This window comes from Zeugodacus cucurbitae, chromosome 5 (assembly GCF_028554725.1).
Source record: "Zeugodacus cucurbitae isolate PBARC_wt_2022May chromosome 5, idZeuCucr1.2, whole genome shotgun sequence".
NCBI classification, from domain to species: domain Eukaryota; kingdom Metazoa; phylum Arthropoda; class Insecta; order Diptera; family Tephritidae; genus Zeugodacus; species Zeugodacus cucurbitae.
Genome location: NC_071670.1, coordinates 56,032,013 through 56,049,962, shown reverse-complemented (window position 1 = coordinate 56,049,962; position 17,950 = coordinate 56,032,013). Strand labels below are relative to the sequence as shown.

Here is a 17,950-nt window from a genome sequence, read left to right as displayed (position 1 = left end):
CACCAAAAACTCGTATAAAATAAATAAAAATTTACCTGAATCTGATGAAAGTGCTCCATACTGCAACTATGTGTTGTTGTTGTTGCTGCTGCTGCTTTACTGCGTCACTATAATTGTTGTTACTGCTGCTGTGCTGTATTTGCTGTTGTTGTTGTTGTTGCTGTCGTCGCTGTTTCCTATGTTGCTTGCTTGCTGCTAGCTGTAATAAGGCTTTAGCTCTATACACAAATGCTATGGCTATACTTTGTTTAGGCGTTTACGTTGCGTTGTTCAACAATGTGCCGCCGTTCGCCACTCCACGTATTATAAAATTATACAATACCAACAATGTATTCGAATGCTGCTGATGCCGCTTGCTTGCTTGAGCACAGCACACGAAGAATAAAAATGTCTCTCCTCTCACTCCTTTGTACGCTCTCTCACAACACACTACTTTCGTTGTGCGTCTACTGCGAACACGAGTGTGTTACGATAGATATTGTAAGGGGGGCGGCAAATTAGGGGAAATATTCGCGCGCGCGACGGCCCTCTTTTTTCACTCCTTGAAAGTTCTTTTTACAAACACTTCACCAACAATTCGTTTTATGCAATCGCACACATAAATAAACACCACTATATTTGTTTCTACGCATATAAAATGCGTCTCTGCTTTTAGTCTTCTCAACAGAAATTTGTGCGACCAAAAAGGAAAAACCACAGGCACTCACTGTTCACTTGCTTTACTTTATACACCCGTTTGCCCCGTCGTTCAAAACCGATATATCAAAGTTTCCTCTACTACTTCACTCTACTCTGCCCGCATGAATGCTTCACGTAGTTACACTCTCACCCTCTCCTCTCTTCGTATTTCAAAATACTCAAAAATTCCAACAAGCGTTGCTACATATAACGAATTGCCACGATACTCAGTTGGTATGTGCTATTTTTTTTACATATATACATGTATAAATGTATATATGTATATAGATTTGTTTTCGCTATACGCTTGTTTCGCTTCGCCAATACGTTGTAGCTCAAGATGTAGAGCTCTATGCACCGATTCTGTACTAGCAATAGCTCGTTACTATGACTCTATACTCTGTGGGTACAGCTTTGCCCCTGGTCTATAGCATGTATTGTGTATAATATCGTTTCGTATAACCAGCCGTTACGTTACTCCTCTATAGCTGCCAATGTTGCTGTTGCTGGTGCTGCTGCGTTCGCTGCTGCTACTGTACACTACACTTCTAGCCGTATGCAATCGCTTATGGTCGTGTATTTCGCTGCGTCGTCGTCGTCGTATTTCTCATACGAGTATCGCAGTCGTAGCCCCGTGGTCCGTATAGTCTCGCTGTATATTGTATTTTTATATTGTATAGACGTCGTCTATAGCTGACTGCTATGGCGTTGCTGCTTCTGCTGCTTTGCAATATGCTATTCAGGCAATCGCCTATATTTTTGCTTGGCGCTGAATTGCTTGTTGTGAATTGTATAATCTCCAACAAATGCGCTGCCGCTTGCTTTGCTTTTACTGTGCCGTAGTCTTGTATACTGTGTATGGGCTGAGCTGATAGTCCAACCGTTTACCGTGTGCTTGCTTGCTTGCTATAGCTCTATGGCTCTATAGTGGATTCAATGCTTGTCGCTTCAGCTATATTGGAAATATAACACAATACACACAGAGCGTCGTATACCAACAACGAATGAACGTATGAATGCTATGGCAATTGCCTTTGCAAAGGCTATTGAATTCAATTCGGAATAGTGGCTATATGCCCGCCGATGCCCGTTTGTCGTTGCTTCTACTCTTCTATCTACACTGTTTACAAAAACAAAAAACAATGCTCTCCCTCTCACTGCGGCGCTCTTGTGTTAAAATCGTACTCTTACCCTAATTTAGTGTGCTCTCACTTGGCAAGTAAATAAGCTATACATTGGGGTATATGCTACATGAAGCGTTAGTGTGTGTCTTAATAGCTTATATGCTTCGTGCCATTTTGTTGTTGGTTAGTAAAATTTGTTATTGTTTTTTTAGTATACTTTATTGTCTTTCGTAATTTCAACGCTGCCGCTGTGCATGCCTTTTGCCATGAAGAAGGCAAGAGCGCGCCAAAATTCATTTTTTTTTATCTCAAACCCAACATGTACACGTTTGTCAGTGTGTACCTATACCCGACATCGCGCCGACCGCTTGTAATTTCACATACTATAGTAAATATGTATCTCCAATATGCTGAATTCGTTCGTATTCAGTCGCACCCGCGCCAGATATCGGCTGACTGGTTTTTTCTTCATACAACTATCTACCATTAATTTCGAACCGGACTGGTCCTAGGTTGGTAGAACTACCTTCTACTTTCATGTGAAGTTTGAGATATAAACAAATATTTAGTTGCATTGTAAACGCCGCCGATTTTTATACTACTACTACTTGACCGTTGTGTCAAGAGCACGAATAGAGAATTCATAGAGTTTTCACCTCATTAATGCCCCATTTTATAATTTGTACCTTTCCTCGAATCACGAATATTTGCTATCTAAAACGTACTCCGAATATATTGGGGTCCAAAAAAGTAGTTCTCTATGGGTTCTCTGGGTTTTGAAGATGGTATTAAAATTATGGAATACAATTCGATCAACTTAGTACTAATTTATTGTTGCTGTTATGTGCATTTTATAAATAAAGGAGGTGAAGAGCGCGCCAAATTTCAGCATTTTTTCTTCACAAGCCCGGTATACGCTTGTGGGTACATACATATATGCTTGAAAATACTGAATTCGTTCCTATTCATTCGCACACGTTTCGGATATTACTATTTGCCTGCTGCTTCAAACTGTGTGCTAAATTGCTGAGTTCAATAAAAGTTAAGGCGTACCACAGGGGGACCTTTTACAAATATATGGTTAACATCAAGAATTCTTTGAAATTTATTTACTACTGGAAATGCAGATTCAAATTTTGTTTTTTCACATACCATTTGTTATAAATACAATCATTTGTTCTGTATAAACCATATATATCTTTATATCATATTGCCGATTGGAAGAACGAGAGGTTTGCAGAGCACTTTATTAGGAGGCTAGTTGACATTAAAAATGGCAAACCCCATTTTGCGCGACACCACTGTTTTCGCTCAATTGATTAAATATATACAGGGTCTATCAATAATGTCAAAATGTTTCGAATTAGAATAGAAGAGCTGTAAATGTATTTTTTCCGAGTAAAATTTATACCGTCTTTCGAGCAATCGCAGTTAGTGGTTAAACAACTAGGTCAAACTACGACGATAGATTAACTGTTTTGATGCGAAGGACCGATTTGGTTAGCTGTAGACTTTCCGGTATCCATATTACCGATTTTTCATGAAACCAGTATGTGTAGAATCGGAATTAATAACGGTTCCAAAACGGCATAATACAAATCTGCAGTTACCAATTGTAAGACCTATTATTTGTTATTTTTGCTAAAGTACATAGTATACGCGTGAGAATGCGTCATTACATTCCCCTTTACAAATTTTTCCCCACCATTCCTTTTCTATATTGCTCAAAATACCTTTTTCAATATACAACAAAACTACATACATACATATGGATTTGCTGAATCTTTCACACTAAATATTCCGATTTTTCTCATGCTTTCTCGCTTGCCCTTTATATATATATGTTCATGACTCGAAGTCGTGCAATGCTCTCTGACGGCTGGGCATACATGTGTAGATACTCTCTTAATGCCCCTTTTGCAATTTGGTATTATTTTGTCGGAGAGAGCCATTATTGAGTTCGGTGAGCGCAGAGCAGAGCCGATGCCAACCGAGCTATTTTATACGCACCGTATACAATTCACATAATGGCCGCTTGTTGTCGGCTTTGACTAAATGGCGTTGGCTATGCCAACCTTTGCCAGCCACCACTGCATACGGCGCTATTATATTCGTCATAAAAATTCTCACGCAGCTGTGGCCTTTTTGAATGTTTGTTATTGTTGTTGTAACGGGTGATTTTTTTGAGGTTAGGATTTTCATGCATTAGTATTTGACAGATCACGTGGGATTTCAGACATGGTGTCAAATAGAAAGATGCTCAGTATGCTTTGACATTTCATCATGAATAGACTTACTAACGAGCAACGCTTGCAAATCATTGAATTTTATTACCAAAATCAGTGTTCGGTTCGAAATGTGTTTCGCGCTTTACGTCCGATTTATGGTCTACATAATCGACCAAGTGAGCAAACAATTAATGCGATTGTGACCAAGTTTCGCACTCAGTTTACTTTATTGGACATTAAACCAACCACACGAATGCGTACAGTGCGTACAGAAGAGAATATTGCGTCTGTTTCTGAGAGTGTGGCTGAAGACCGTGAAATGTCGATTCGTCGCCGTTCGCAGCAATTGGGTTTGTGTTATTCGACCACATGGAAGATTTTACGCAAAGATCTTGGTGTAAAAACGTATAAAATACAGCTCGTGCAAGAACTGAAGCCGAACGATCTGCCACAACGTCGAATTTTCAGTGAATGGGCCCTAGAAAAGTTGGCAGAAAATCCGCTTTTTTATCGACAAATTTTGTTCAGCGATGAGGCTCATTTCTGGTTGAATGGCTACGTAAATAAGCAAAATTGCCGCATTTGGGGTGAAGAGCAACCAGAAGCCGTTCAAGAACTGCCCATACATCCCGAAAAATGCACTGTTTGGTGTGGTTTGTACGCTGGTGGAATCATTGGACCGTATTTTTTCAAAGATGCTGTTGGACGCAACGTTACGGTGAATGGCGATCGCTATCGTTCGATGCTAACAAACTTTTTGTTGCCAAAAATGGAAGAACTGAACTTGGTTGACATGTGGTTTCAACAAGGTGGCGCTACATGCCACACAGCTCGCGATTCTATGGCCATTTTGAGGGAAAACTTCGGAGAACAATTCATCTCAAGAAATGGACCCGTAAGTTGGCCACCAAGATCATGCGATTTAACGCCTTTAGACTATTTTTTGTGGGGCTACGTCAAGTCTAAAGTCTACAGAAATAAGCCAGCAACTATTCCAGCTTTGGAAGACAACATTTCCGAAGAAATTCGGGCTATTCCGGCCGAAATGCTCGAAAAAGTTGCCCAAAATTGGACTTTCCGAATGGACCACCTAAGACGCAGCCGCGGTCAACATTTAAATGAAATTATCTTCAAAAAGTAAATGTCATGTAAATGTAAAAATGTAAATTTTATGCGTTTTTTTTTTTAAAAAAGTTATCAAGCTCTTAAAAAATCACCCTTAGTTGGTGTTTCTTGCATGAGTTTGGTTGTTGAGCACGTTGGTTATTTGTAAAATAGTAGAAATACAAAATAAAGTATCTGTTTTGCCTGATTATTTCAGATTTCCGTACTTAATTTAAAATATACACTGCTGCGGTTAAGTTCGTCAGCGGCGCGAAATCAGTCGTCGCTGTGAATGCGACAAATTAGCAAGGAAAAATCGCTTTCGCATGCACATGTGGTCGCATTTTCATGCGTCGGCAAGTGTGTGTGCTTGTGTTTTAATACCGATCATATTTGAGAAATTAAAACCAAGTGTAAACTAGGTGGATAATGTGCATAGATTTTGAAGGAACGTTCCATATACGAAACTGCAATGAAATAATGCGAGTTTTGGCAAAGTCAAAAATCACACTTAAAATTGTAATAGTGGAGGAAGACGTCATTCTGCGAAGACGTTAACATATTTTTAGCCTCGCAGACTGTACTTGACCATTGTTTGGCTTCGTTTTCATTGTTTTTTTTTATTCTGCGATCTCATTTAGTTTTTGTCCGGCAGCGCTAAAACATGCATATACAAAAACTACGCGCTTGTTTGTTGGTAGTTTCATGTACAAACATCTAAATTTGTAAATATATACACAGGCATATTATATACACATATACATATGTGTGTATGTATGATTATTTACTTTGAAATGGCCAGAAAACTATGTTTAATTAGAGGAGGACATTATAGCAACATGTCGATTAATCTATATAAATATTCGGACTGTTATCGATAAATATGTTCAAATTTATTTTTAAAATGGAATTTGAATATATGAGTACATAAAGACTTTGACCGTAATTTTAATTTGGAAATGAACCATGCATATGAAACAAGTTCGTATAAGTAAAATTTAAACATTATTACTGCTATATTACATATCTTATATAGATATTAGTTATTGTAATATACATACGTTATTACATAACGTTATCGTATAATAACTGATCTCCCATTGGAAATTTACACTGTATTCCATATATTGTAGACTATGGATAGTGACGAAACGAATATAGAACTCGTATAAAGACCGACACGATCCATATTGTAGACCATGGATAGTGACGAAACGGACATAGAACTGGTATACAGACCATGTACTAATAAAGACCGACACGAACAAAGAAGTAGTATACATTTTAATCATAATAATAGCTTATAATAACATTATTTTTTTATTTAAATTCCTAATTTAATAATAAAAATATCTTTCATTATTAGAAATTACGCTTGTGACGTGATAGCCTTTTAGCGTAACGTAAAATTATTGCTTTTTTACTCATTTGGCAATACCGCGTTGATTTTGACAGCGATGACATTTTGACATGAAACACATGATAAAGAAGAATCGCAAAAGTTACAAGAAAATTGCCGTCATTGATTTTCTGATTTCATCGTGGTTATTTTGGTATTCCTTTGCTGCTGCCGTTTATTAATTGTGAAATCATTATTAATTACATTTAATAGCGTTAGAACTAAAAAACAGTTGAAGGATGAATCGGTCACGTCGGATTCCACAAACTAGGAATTTTGTGCCTGGCGGTGTATATGTAAGTTAATCATCCTATTTCTAAGCAAGGATAAAATTTTAAAGTTTGTGTGTATGTATCTACATATTGAGCAATCGATCAAAAAATTTATAGAAAAAATATACGCATGCGAAAATTTGTATGTACTTTACAATGGTTATGAAATTCTGGTCCATAACCATTTACACTTGCATTTGGATATAACAAAACAAACATACAATTGCATAAGCTTCTTTATTTTAGAAAACTCCACCATTCCAAGTAAGAAATCTTTAAATAGTTGTATTTACATAAGTAAATTTTTCGCTTATGCTGTAAATTGTATAAGCTTTAGAATTTGACATTTGGAAAAGTTTGTTCATAAAATTTATTATACAAAATTTTTTGATCGATGCTTGCTACAAAATGATTTATGTATACACCAGTGTGATTTACAATTTGTATATTAAATAACTAGTTTTAAACCTAACTAAAGGGTGGACAAAAAGTCTTTTACCCATCCTAGTGTTTTGTGAAATTCTCCAACAAAAACGAACATTTTACTGTCTTCTTACGTTTTTGCAATTATGAGTCATTGCATTTGCATAATTTTTTCAGCGATTGTTGATTACAATAAATGAATCAGTTTTAATAAAGATAATAATTTTTTTTTCAATATATATTAAAAAAGGCTTTTAGTCCACCTTGGGAAAAAGGATTAAAACTAATGTATAGAATAACTAAAAAACTATAATTAGAGGTATTGTATGCATATTTATTTAAGAATTGTGACTTTTGAGAATACCCACATGAAAATAACAAAAATTGATATTGGTTTAACTTATGATTATTTTATTTCTTTATAATTTGCAGTGGCAAAGGTTGGTAACTGTATAGTGCCCTGTATAATAGATTTATTTGCAATAATTTTTAAAACGATTCTAATCCGATTGCAGACTTGTCATAACCGCAAACGTATGCACATTTTTAGCTAACAATTTGACAAATTGCATGCATTAACTGTGTGTACGGTGCGTAAGTAAAAGCTATGGCAAGCAGACATTCTTGTAATGCTAGACATTCCGGATTTCTACGTTTTACAAGCTGTTGGAAATTAGTCTATTTAATTTCTTAAATATTAGTTTTGTATTACATAGTTATGTACATTTACTTCGCTGTAAACTCAAACGAATAAAATGTAGGAAGTAGATTATAACTATAAAACGCCTACAACGGAGAATATATTTTTCATTATCGTTATGGTGGCAAAAGCACAAGTTGTTCTATAAATGTCATGAAAATTATACTTTTACGTTGTAGCTACATATATATGAAAATTACACATTTGGAATTAATCATAGTGCCTTTCTGTGTGTACACGTTTCTATTTGAAAAAAAAAAAATATATATATATATAAAAAAATAAGAAAAAATAATAAAAGAGTAAAAAATAAAGTAAATGATTAAAAAAAAAAATAAAATAAAAACAAAATAAAAATAAAATAAAAAATAATACAAATAAATATAAAACACTTTATAATTAATAAAGAATTGAAATGTGTATACATTAGCTAAGAGTGTGATTATTTCTTAAAATCTTTATGCGTGTACCGAAGATAAAGGCATATGCATATACATATATTGATAGGCTCAAGCATGTAACTCATACAATAATTAAATGCAATGGCAATAACTTCAATTGAACTTTTGCATTCATTTATTGTGTGAACTACAGCTGTTCAATTGAATAGGTGCAATCGTAGTTGATTGAAATTTCGTTTGAGCACTGGTTGTAGGAATGTTCATAGCTATTGCTAAACTAAGGTTTTTGAGTTTGCAATATCAATAGAATGCGCTGTCAGCGAACCAAAATCGTGGTTGTTCTGCAAATGGATTGATTTAAACAGCAATATACGAGACACAATGTGATCAACCAGCAATGGAATGTGATAAGAGGTGCACGTTGTTGTGGTTTGGTTTGTAAAACGCATTTGGTATTTGCAATAATTGTGTAAGAAATTATGTTGACATGAAAAAAAAATATTTTTTTTTAAGCAAACCTATTTTTTCGATTTACATAAATTAATAATTTATTTTCTCGTATCTGTAAACAATATATAGGATCCAAGACAGTCTTTTGCCGAGCAACAAGCAAATCAAGGCGGCCAGTATCAACGACGCCCAAATTATGACAATAAAGCAGTGCGGAATGAAACAACGCAGCAAGAGCAGCAACAAAATACCGCACAACAGCAACAGAATTATGAAAATACAAAAACGCCACCATTAGAGCCACCGCCACAACCACCACAAATGGAAGATGATGCAGCAGAAGAAGATGTCAAAGTAGAGGAAACTGGCCTATATGATGAAAGTGGAAAATTGCAGTATAAGAATATTTTCCGTACACGCAAGAAGTCTTCCGGTATGCATTTACATATCTTCCATACTTAATTATTACAACAACTGTTTTTATTCTAATTTTTTTGTTCTAATTTATAATTTAGTCCGTGCAAAGGAGAAGAAAATACGCCAGAATCGTCAATTGCGCAAAACACTAATCCCCAAGAATGCATTGATGGCACTGAATGAGGTCGTTGGCTTGACAATTAGCGAGTTTACTATCACCAATGCTTCAGGTGGTGGATTTGTCGCTGTTGTTTCGGTCAATGATAAGCAATATGAAGGCAAGGGTCATTCAAAGATAGCTGCTAAAAATAATGCCAGTGAGAAGGCGCTACGGGATTATGTTTTGGAAAAAATGCGTGAAAAGCCACGTTTGCGTAAGAATTCAGTTAATGCCGATGAATCTGTAGAAATGGCCGTTGATACCAACAATGAAGTGGCAAGCGAGAATGGTGAGGATGGGCAGGAAATTGCTGGTGCAATGTCACTAATGGATGATGTGCCCATGGTCAATTTGGCTTCATTCGCCATCTATAAACTGTTTACTGAATGGGAGAACGAGGGTTATGTTGTGCCGGAGTTGCGTGTTGCACATGCGCCACAAACAGGTACTGGCACTGGCACCGACAACAGCAATGCAGATGCAGGTCCTCAAGTTAAGCCACCAAAGGCGCCACCAATTCGTTCTGAATTGCCAAACAATTGGGAGTCCATACATCCTTCTACTTTGCTTTGTATGGTAAGTGACATTTTACATTACTGTTTAGTTATATGATTTCATGAATTATATAATTATTATTATTTTATAGATGCGTCCGGGTTTGCAGTATCGCGAAATAGGCACAGTAGGTGATCCACCAAATGTATTACAGCGCATGGGCGTTACCGTAGACGAAGTGGACTATGAGAGCTCTGGTCGTTCGAAGAAAATTGCACGCCGTAATGTTGCCGTTTGTGTGCTTAACGAGTTGTTTGGTACCAATTTCATCAAGGAGCCACCATTTGAAGAATAGATAAAATAATTTATGGAAATTTAATACATTCAAGTACATATATAACCTATTTCGTAAATTTCAAATCTGTAACTAATTTTCCATCTGTAGTCTAGCTTTTAAGATTTTACCGGATTGCACACTTTTACAAATAATAAAAAAAAAACACTTAAAAAATAATAAATTGAAAGATTCTTGCTACTACTAGGAAGGGGCATATTTGGATTTATTTTTTTTAGAAGTGGTCCCCTGCAAGGTTATGTTGAAAATAACTAAAAGTGCGTTGACTAACAAATGAAAAACATTACAAACACCCAGTTTTACAGAAGAAAATGTAGAAGGAAGGAAATGTTGAAATGAAAAATGGGCGTGGCGTCGCTCACAATTGGGTCAAAAACCATATCTCAGGAAATACTTTATCGATTTCAATGAAATTTCTTATTTTATTATATTTTTTTTTATTTTCTTGACACCCCTGATGAGACGGATGAAAAATAGACGAAATCGGTTCACAACCACGCCTACTTCCTATATAACTCCATTTTGAATTCCTTCTGATTCTTTATAATATACACTAGAGCTCTTGGTATTCGACTAATCGACTAACCGAATTAACCGAATAGGGCATTATTCGAATAATAATATTCGGCTCGAACTATTCGGATAGTCGTCAGTCATCGACTATTCGATTAACCGCTCATTTTCGACTATTCGGATGATTTTCCTTATTCTGTTGGACTTTACGCCGAGAATATATGGTTCAAATTGTATGTTATCTTAATAAAATTAAATAAATAAATTGCGAGATTATAAAATGTTCGGTTGCATCCGAACTTTTGATTGAAGCTTTTTTCTATGCATTTTTGGGCAAAAATAATAATAAAGTAAGTCAACAAATTAATATAAATAAATAAAAGGCAAGTGTTTTTTTTTCTTGAAATATGTATTTTAATAGAAAGGAAAATAAAAATAGTAATTTTACAAAAACAAATTTCAATAAAAGATCATATTTGAATATCATCATTTTACAATTCATATTTAACTGTTTTCACCCACATTTAGTCGCTGTAAATTAACAATAAAAAATACGTACAATGTTTTTTATATGCCTGCTTTATTATATTCTTTATTTGAATGACAATAAAATATTAGTTTCATATTTTGGCTTTACAGAAATCTTATATTTGCCGCAGTTAAATGGCGGTGTTTTTAACTTTCATTTCATTCGAATTGCTTTTACATATATGTATTTGTATTTTGTATTATTTTGTCGTCGACGTCGTCGCATAGGCTTCTGAATTTCAAATTTAGCTTGCTTGCTGCTTCGACGTTATGGTATTTATGTTAATATGTATGCAATGCAATGCATGTAATAATACATTCAATTAGATAATTTGATTTCGTTTTTGTTTGGTAACTTGTTTGCAGCACTAAAAAGAAATGGTCGAGCAAAGTGTGTAACAATTTAATACGCTTTTCATTTTTTTAAAATACCAACTCATGTCATACCGCGATCGTTCACCGATTATTGAAGAAACTCTACAACGAATCATTTCATCATTCACATTTCATATATCTCAAACACCTGCATGCAAATTTATACAATAGATCTGAGTGTGTGGTGTATATGTGGATTGTATGGACATAAATATGCATGTGTGTGTTTGTGTGTCTTCTTTCATTATTAATATTTGGAATGAATTTAAAAAATTAAAAATTAAAATAATTTATATTTCTGACTTCAGCGCGCAACTTTGTAGTCTCATAGACCCACTAAATATTTTTTATATATAATGTTATATACCGCAAAAACCGGTTTGCATTTTCTTTGAGATAACGAAAAGAAAAATAATTACAAAAGCAATATTAAAAAAAAAAGAAAAATGTGATTTTCGTATTAAATTTCGTACATTTTCAATTATTATTATATTTTGCAAATTAGTGCGTGGTTTATAAGCGCAACCGTATCTAATACACTCTTACTAAAAAAAAAATGTGAAAAAAATTAATGAAATAAAAAATGGTAATTTTTTTTTTAATTTTGTAAAAATGGAATTTGTGCAGCAGAGCTCACTCACATACAATATTTCATACTCAACGAATGATTTGCGCGCTTATTTAAATATTATTAGTATACAATCGTTCACAATGACTCTGCCAATTATATTTTATTTACTGTTGTATAAAAAAAGTGAATTATTTATTTTTTTTTTGCGAAGATACATACATCCATAAATTATGTTATTAACTTGCGTATGTGGTGTATAAATGTACCTAGAGCTATGCATATGTCTGTCTGCCTCTTTTATTTTTCAGTATACACTAATATCGTATGTAATATGTAAAATTCTAAGCCATGTACATATATAAACATATGTGTCTATATATATATGTAAATATATGACGAAAATTTACACATAATAAATATTAATGGTACACAAACAATAAACACTTCCAACTCACACACTTCAGTCGCGCGTGTGTACAAATACGCGTACATTCGCACCAGCATTTCATGGTACTTGAAATTGGATTTTTCTGCCGTTCAAGTTAATACAAAATAAATAAATAATAAACAAATAATTATTAATATTTTATTTATAAGAAAATTGAATTTTTTCAGACTTTCGAAGCCGCATACTTGTATGCAATTAGTATTTTGTAATGCTATGCTCAAAAATGTGTACGTTTATGTGTTTAGCATGGAAAAATATTTCTTTGCTGTTGGGTTTGGTTATTTCTTTTTTATTTATTTATGTTTTACATACGATATTTTTGTACTTGTAAACTTAAAATACTTTAATTTGCTTTCATTTATGTATGTATGTATGTATGGTTTTTTTTTATTCAGGTGGGCATATTGAAAATTTCTATACCGAATTTTCAGAATTTAAAGTTAAATAAATTCTCATTTTTTGCTAAAAAAAATATAGCATTTTTTAAAAACTACTAATGAATTAAATTCGTTTACCTGACAAACAAGTGAGATTCTTTCTGTGAGAGCCAATAACAAAAAAAAAATATATATTTAATATTAAAAAAATAATTATAAGCTGTTTGTAATTGTATTTTGAAGCTTTTATAAAATTGTATGTATTAAAAAAAAAACATTACTTTCTTTCAGTGCAATTATTTTAGTTTAATAATTCAACGTAACAAATTTGCGGTAAACGAATTTTTCATTATTGCGCTCAGCAAAAACCACTTTTTCTTTCCTCCTCCCCATAAATCATTCATTCGCTCGGCGAAAATTCACAAATTTCCATTTTTTACATTAACTATTTTGGTATGCACATTTTCAAAAAACGAAAAATTATAATAATAAACTACTAACGGTGTTCTATTCAAAACCAATTGTGATTTTGTATACAGTTTTCTAACGCTAATAATGCTTTTGAAAATTTTCAAAGAGAGTACCCTACAGCTCAATTACAAAAAAAAAATATGTATATATGTATTCGTATTTATGTTTGCATGTGCATTAATACACACACAACAAAAAAAAAAATAAAAAAATAAGGTAGGGAAAACATTGAATGCGTTTAATGAGAAACATTTTTTGTTTTGTGAAATTTGCAACTTATTTAATGTTTCGTACAGTAGTTCAGCTACAACACATTTTCGCACAGCTGCACTGGCGCAATACGAAAATTCTTTAAAATATGCAATATATATGTATATATCTTTTTGTACATATAAACGTTAGTTTTTGTAGAGTTTGTGAGTTCATGTGATAATTTTGTTATCTTTTTTGTTTTAACGTACATATGTACACATGTATATAATATATATATATATATATATATGTGTATAATATAAAAAAAGAAAAATATAGTATAGAATGTGCCTCATATCATCCATATAAATATAGTTTTGTTATCATATGTTTTTTTTTTTATTTTTTAAGTCTATCACATCACATTTTGTTGTTGGTTTTTGTATGCTAAATTTTATGTTGTCGCTTTGCAGTTGAATTTGTTTCGTTTTGCTTGTTTTTAACCATAATTGTAGCAATTATACATAACGCGGCTTTTCTAAAACAAAAAACAAATGCATTGCAATAAATACCGTTTTTGAAACAATATTTGTGGTTCAAAAGATTTGCTTGTTTTTATACCCCCCATGTTATTTTCTTTCTCTGTTACGACCCGTATGACGGGCAATTCCTACATGCACATATATGTATGTATGTATTTATACTGCTAAACAAACTAATTTTTGTTCACTGCAAAAACAACAGCAGAAAAATGCTTTATATGTATAAAAATAATTAATTTGTTTTCTTTTCGTTAAACAATGTTAATTTCTTCCCCAATTATGTATTCGAATTACAAGCTACATAGGTATGAATGTATAAAAAAGTTGAAAATAAAAACAAAAATTTTATTCAATTCAACATTTCTAGTCTGTTTTTTTTTAACTAAGTAAGAGATCTTTAGGTTGAATACAACATAGTTGCACATCATTGAATACTGCTAATATCCAAATTAATGTGATTCGATGAAAAACTTCACTTTCGCTCGTCACAAATGAAAAATGCTATGACAGCTGTTACAGCGAGTAGCGATTTAGTCATGGTACTAACTATTACTTTGTTCGTTTTTTGTTTTTGTTTTGGGTTATAAATTCCTGCCCAAAAAGTAACTAGTACCTACAACATACGCATAAAATGCAATTATTTGTCACGAAAAAGAGTTGGGATTGCTTTTTCATCTTTAACTAACGAAATTGTTAAAACACATACGACATATGTATTTATGTATGTGCAGCAGTTATACTCGTATGTTTTTAGTAAACTTTATGCGTTTTTTTTTTTACAAAACCATGTGATTGTGTCTGTGGTTAGTAGTTAGTTATATTTGATACAACTTTTATATTTATAAAGAAATAAAAATAATTAATTGTGAAAAATGTAATTTTTCAGTAGAGTAAACTTTGTGTTTCATAAATTTGCTTTTTTGTGTCAACAGCAAAGTTGTTGGCGGACACAATGTGTGAAATTGGCTGTTTAACCAAATGTCCCAGTTAAATACTACATACATTGCTCAAATGTTTTTCTTTTTTTGTAACAACGAGAAATTCATTTGCGAATTACTTAACTGCGTTAGCAATTGCTTAATTGTATATACATATGTATATATGTGTGTTTGCATACATGTATTATGTATGACTGCAATTGTTGTTTTTTGGGACTTTTTTTTTGGTTAGGAATATTCGAATAATTTCATTTTGTTTAAGTGAAATACAAAACTATTTCTTATAAATTAACGTTCACGTTTTATGTTTTCGCTTATTTCCTCACATTTACATATATATATATATATACACGTATATATAATTAGCATATATATATATATATATGGCATTTAAAAAAATATTTATATTTGTTAACTTCTATCCTGCTTTGCACACTTTCAGTTTCAGTTTTTTTGTTTGTATAATTTGACTTTGGCTTCGATACTAACAACTTTCAGCAGTTACACATTTTTTTAAGGTTCACTAAAAGTAATTTTAATATTTTACTTCTTCTTCGCAATATTAAAATTCGAATGCAAAGTCGCTTGCAGACTTTTGTTTTACTTCGGTAGGAATACGACGAGCAGCAGAATAAAGCAAAAAGTGAATGAAATCGCGACAAATTGTATATCTTTTCGTTATTTACTCAAATATTTCTCGTTTTTTTTTCATAATTTATGCACAAATATTTAGTTCCAAGTGACACTCATGTTTAAATGTAGAACATTTTCACTTTTTGGCATACATTGTATTCAAAAACCGGGCACAGCGTTCAAACCGTTGTAATTTCTTAAATATATCTACTTGAAGTCAAAGTAAACATATTTGCATTGATGCTGAGAAATGTAAGAGCATTCAATGATCTGTTTTTACAGTGTTTACGTGTTGTCCGTGTGAAGTTGTGTCTCTTGGGAAGAGCTCTGGTAATATAATATGTGTAACGAAGTTTTTGGAAATATTTTGGCTTATATAATGTTGTGAAGAATTAGTAATTTAAGGTGCTGCATAACTTTCATAAAATGTGTGTGTGTGTATGTTATTTTTGGTGTGCAGTGGCTTTTCTAGGGTTTATGTTTGGCAGTGAAAGTGGTAGATTGACTCATAAAACAATTAATTAGCAAACGTTAACCATATAAAAATCTTCAATTTTGCAATTTTAACATTTTTTCAACGCCAATAATGTCTTAAGATTTAACATTTAAATTTTACGTGTGAAAATGGATTTCATTAATATTTTAATGTGTGTTAAATTATTTTATCACCCACTGATTTAACGTTTGCCACACTCCTACACTGCATGTGAATCAAAATGTTATTGAATTACTGCTCCACACTTCAACCCCAACGAATGTTACCGAGTTAATTAAAGAAGCCTCGCCCGCAAATTTACAAACTGCGTTCACTAACTCGCTTTTTATATAAAAAAAAATATACTTTTTTAACAGCTGTTTTTCATTAGCTGTTAATCTAACATTCGCATATTCTTCACTATTATTTTCGTTTGTCATATTAACATACATATTTACATGATCGTCGTTTGTACAAGTATGTTTTGCAATTATATTGATTCAAGTGTTAAACTTGTCTTATGTTTGTATGGATGAATGCGGCGCATTTTATGTTTCTTTTTTATACGGTCAAAATTTTATATGAATATATGTATGTATAACTGGCTAGATTTGGCTGTTGCAATTTAATGTTTTTTGTTTTCTTGTTTTTGAATAATTAAGTTAAATTAAAATTATGTTAGTTATTATAACGTTAATGCAATGTGAACTTCAATTCAATATTTTTGAAGTATTGAAGTATTGACAATTGGAAAGTGTTTCTCATTAGTGAAGGTTGTTGTCTTTTGTTCGTTAAAGAAAATTAATATGAAATAAATTTAATTATAATTTCGTGGCAAGGGCAGTAGTAAAATTAAATTGCAGCGTTATTTGCAATGATATTCGTGTCTAATCCATACAAATATCATTTTGGTAACGCTGCAGAATTTTACTCTTTAACTCTTATTTGCTTAAATACAATCAATCATCTACCACCATAATGAGCTGTACCTGAGAAATCTATGCTAAAGTTAGTTTAATTCATTGTTAGAAAGAAAAAAAAAAACAGTTATAAACAACTGTTGAAAAATTATAATAATATAGTATGTACTTCAATCGATGCAACGCGTTATTTTCTTGTTGTTGTTCAATACATTTTTACGAATCTAATAACTTAAAAACAAATCGAGTTGCAAAGAAGTTAAAAGTAATTTTAAGGTTTAAATCGTATGTGTGTTAAAAAAAAGAATAAATTTTTGTAGGGTCACATATTTGCGTACGAAACTCAGCTAATTTTTTGTTTAATTTCATTTCATTTGGTTCCGTTTTAAAAATTTAAAATAGAATAAATTTTTGTAGGGTCACATATTTGCGTACGAAACTCAGCTAATTTTTTGTTTAATTTCATTTCATTTGTTTCCGTTTTAAAAAGTTCAGCGTTTAAATTGTTGTTTCATTGTTACTGACTACTTTCTTTTAGTTGCTCGCTATTTTTTCATGTTTTTTTTTGTTTTTGTTTAAGAAACCGGCACTAGGAATTTCGTAGTTACGAAATAATACGGATAATTCAAAAAATGCACTCGTAAAGAATTTGGGTACATTTTTAAATGCTTAAAATAATATTTATTACCGCTACACCATAGTGCAGTGTATGTAAGCCAATTCATTTTCTTTTTTTTCCACATGTTGATAACTAAGAATTC

General features: G+C 32.5%; 2 protein-coding genes across 7 annotated transcripts in view; one reads left to right on the top strand and one right to left on the bottom strand.

Moving 5' to 3' along the window:
- The window catches only part of LOC105209050 (high mobility group protein DSP1), a 44,032-nt gene extending 42,317 nt beyond the window's left edge, over positions 1 to 1,715 (bottom strand). For 2 of the 3 annotated variants that reach the window (XM_011179218.3, XM_029038246.2), the window contains exon 1: positions 36 to 1,715. In XM_011179218.3, coding sequence (XP_011177520.1) covers positions 36 to 59 — 24 coding nt within the window. In that variant the 5' untranslated portion in view covers positions 60 to 1,715. The remainder of the gene's footprint in view (positions 1 to 35) is intronic. The other variant, XM_011179216.3, reaches the window with a different exon arrangement.
- A 2,155-nt stretch (positions 1,716 to 3,870) lies between these two features.
- Positions 3,871 to 15,000, top strand: LOC105209052 (uncharacterized). Of its 4 annotated transcripts, XM_029038249.2 has the most exons (4): positions 6,555 to 6,829; positions 8,909 to 9,212; positions 9,295 to 9,932; positions 10,003 to 15,000. In XM_029038249.2, exons 1-4 carry the CDS (start codon positions 6,773 to 6,775, stop codon positions 10,204 to 10,206), a joined length of 1,203 nt encoding a protein of 400 aa, XP_028894082.1. In that variant the 5' UTR covers positions 6,555 to 6,772; the 3' UTR covers positions 10,207 to 15,000. The 4 variants fall into 4 exon arrangements, 1 of the variants encoding a protein (XP_028894082.1); XR_008471607.1 differs by lacking the exons at positions 9,295 to 9,932; positions 10,003 to 15,000 and adding an exon at positions 7,661 to 8,743 and having other exon boundaries at positions 3,871 to 6,829; positions 8,909 to 9,153; XR_008471608.1 differs by lacking the exons at positions 9,295 to 9,932; positions 10,003 to 15,000 and adding an exon at positions 7,661 to 8,763 and having other exon boundaries at positions 3,871 to 6,829; positions 8,909 to 9,118.
- Positions 15,001 to 17,950: the final 2,950 nt, after the last annotated feature.

What these genes read in the sequence shown, in the direction of transcription:
- LOC105209052 (XM_029038249.2), top strand. Translation starts at nt 6,773, where the DNA reads ATGAATCGGTCACGTCGGATTCCACAAACTAGGAATTTTGTGCCTGGC. An exon ending in TACACGCAAGAAGTCTTCCG is followed by an intron (nt 9,213 to 9,294) that starts GTATGCATTTAC and finishes TTTATAATTTAG; the next exon opens with TCCGTGCAAAGGAGAAGAAA. An exon ending in CTTCTACTTTGCTTTGTATG is followed by an intron (nt 9,933 to 10,002) that starts GTAAGTGACATT and finishes ATTATTTTATAG; the next exon opens with ATGCGTCCGGGTTTGCAGTA.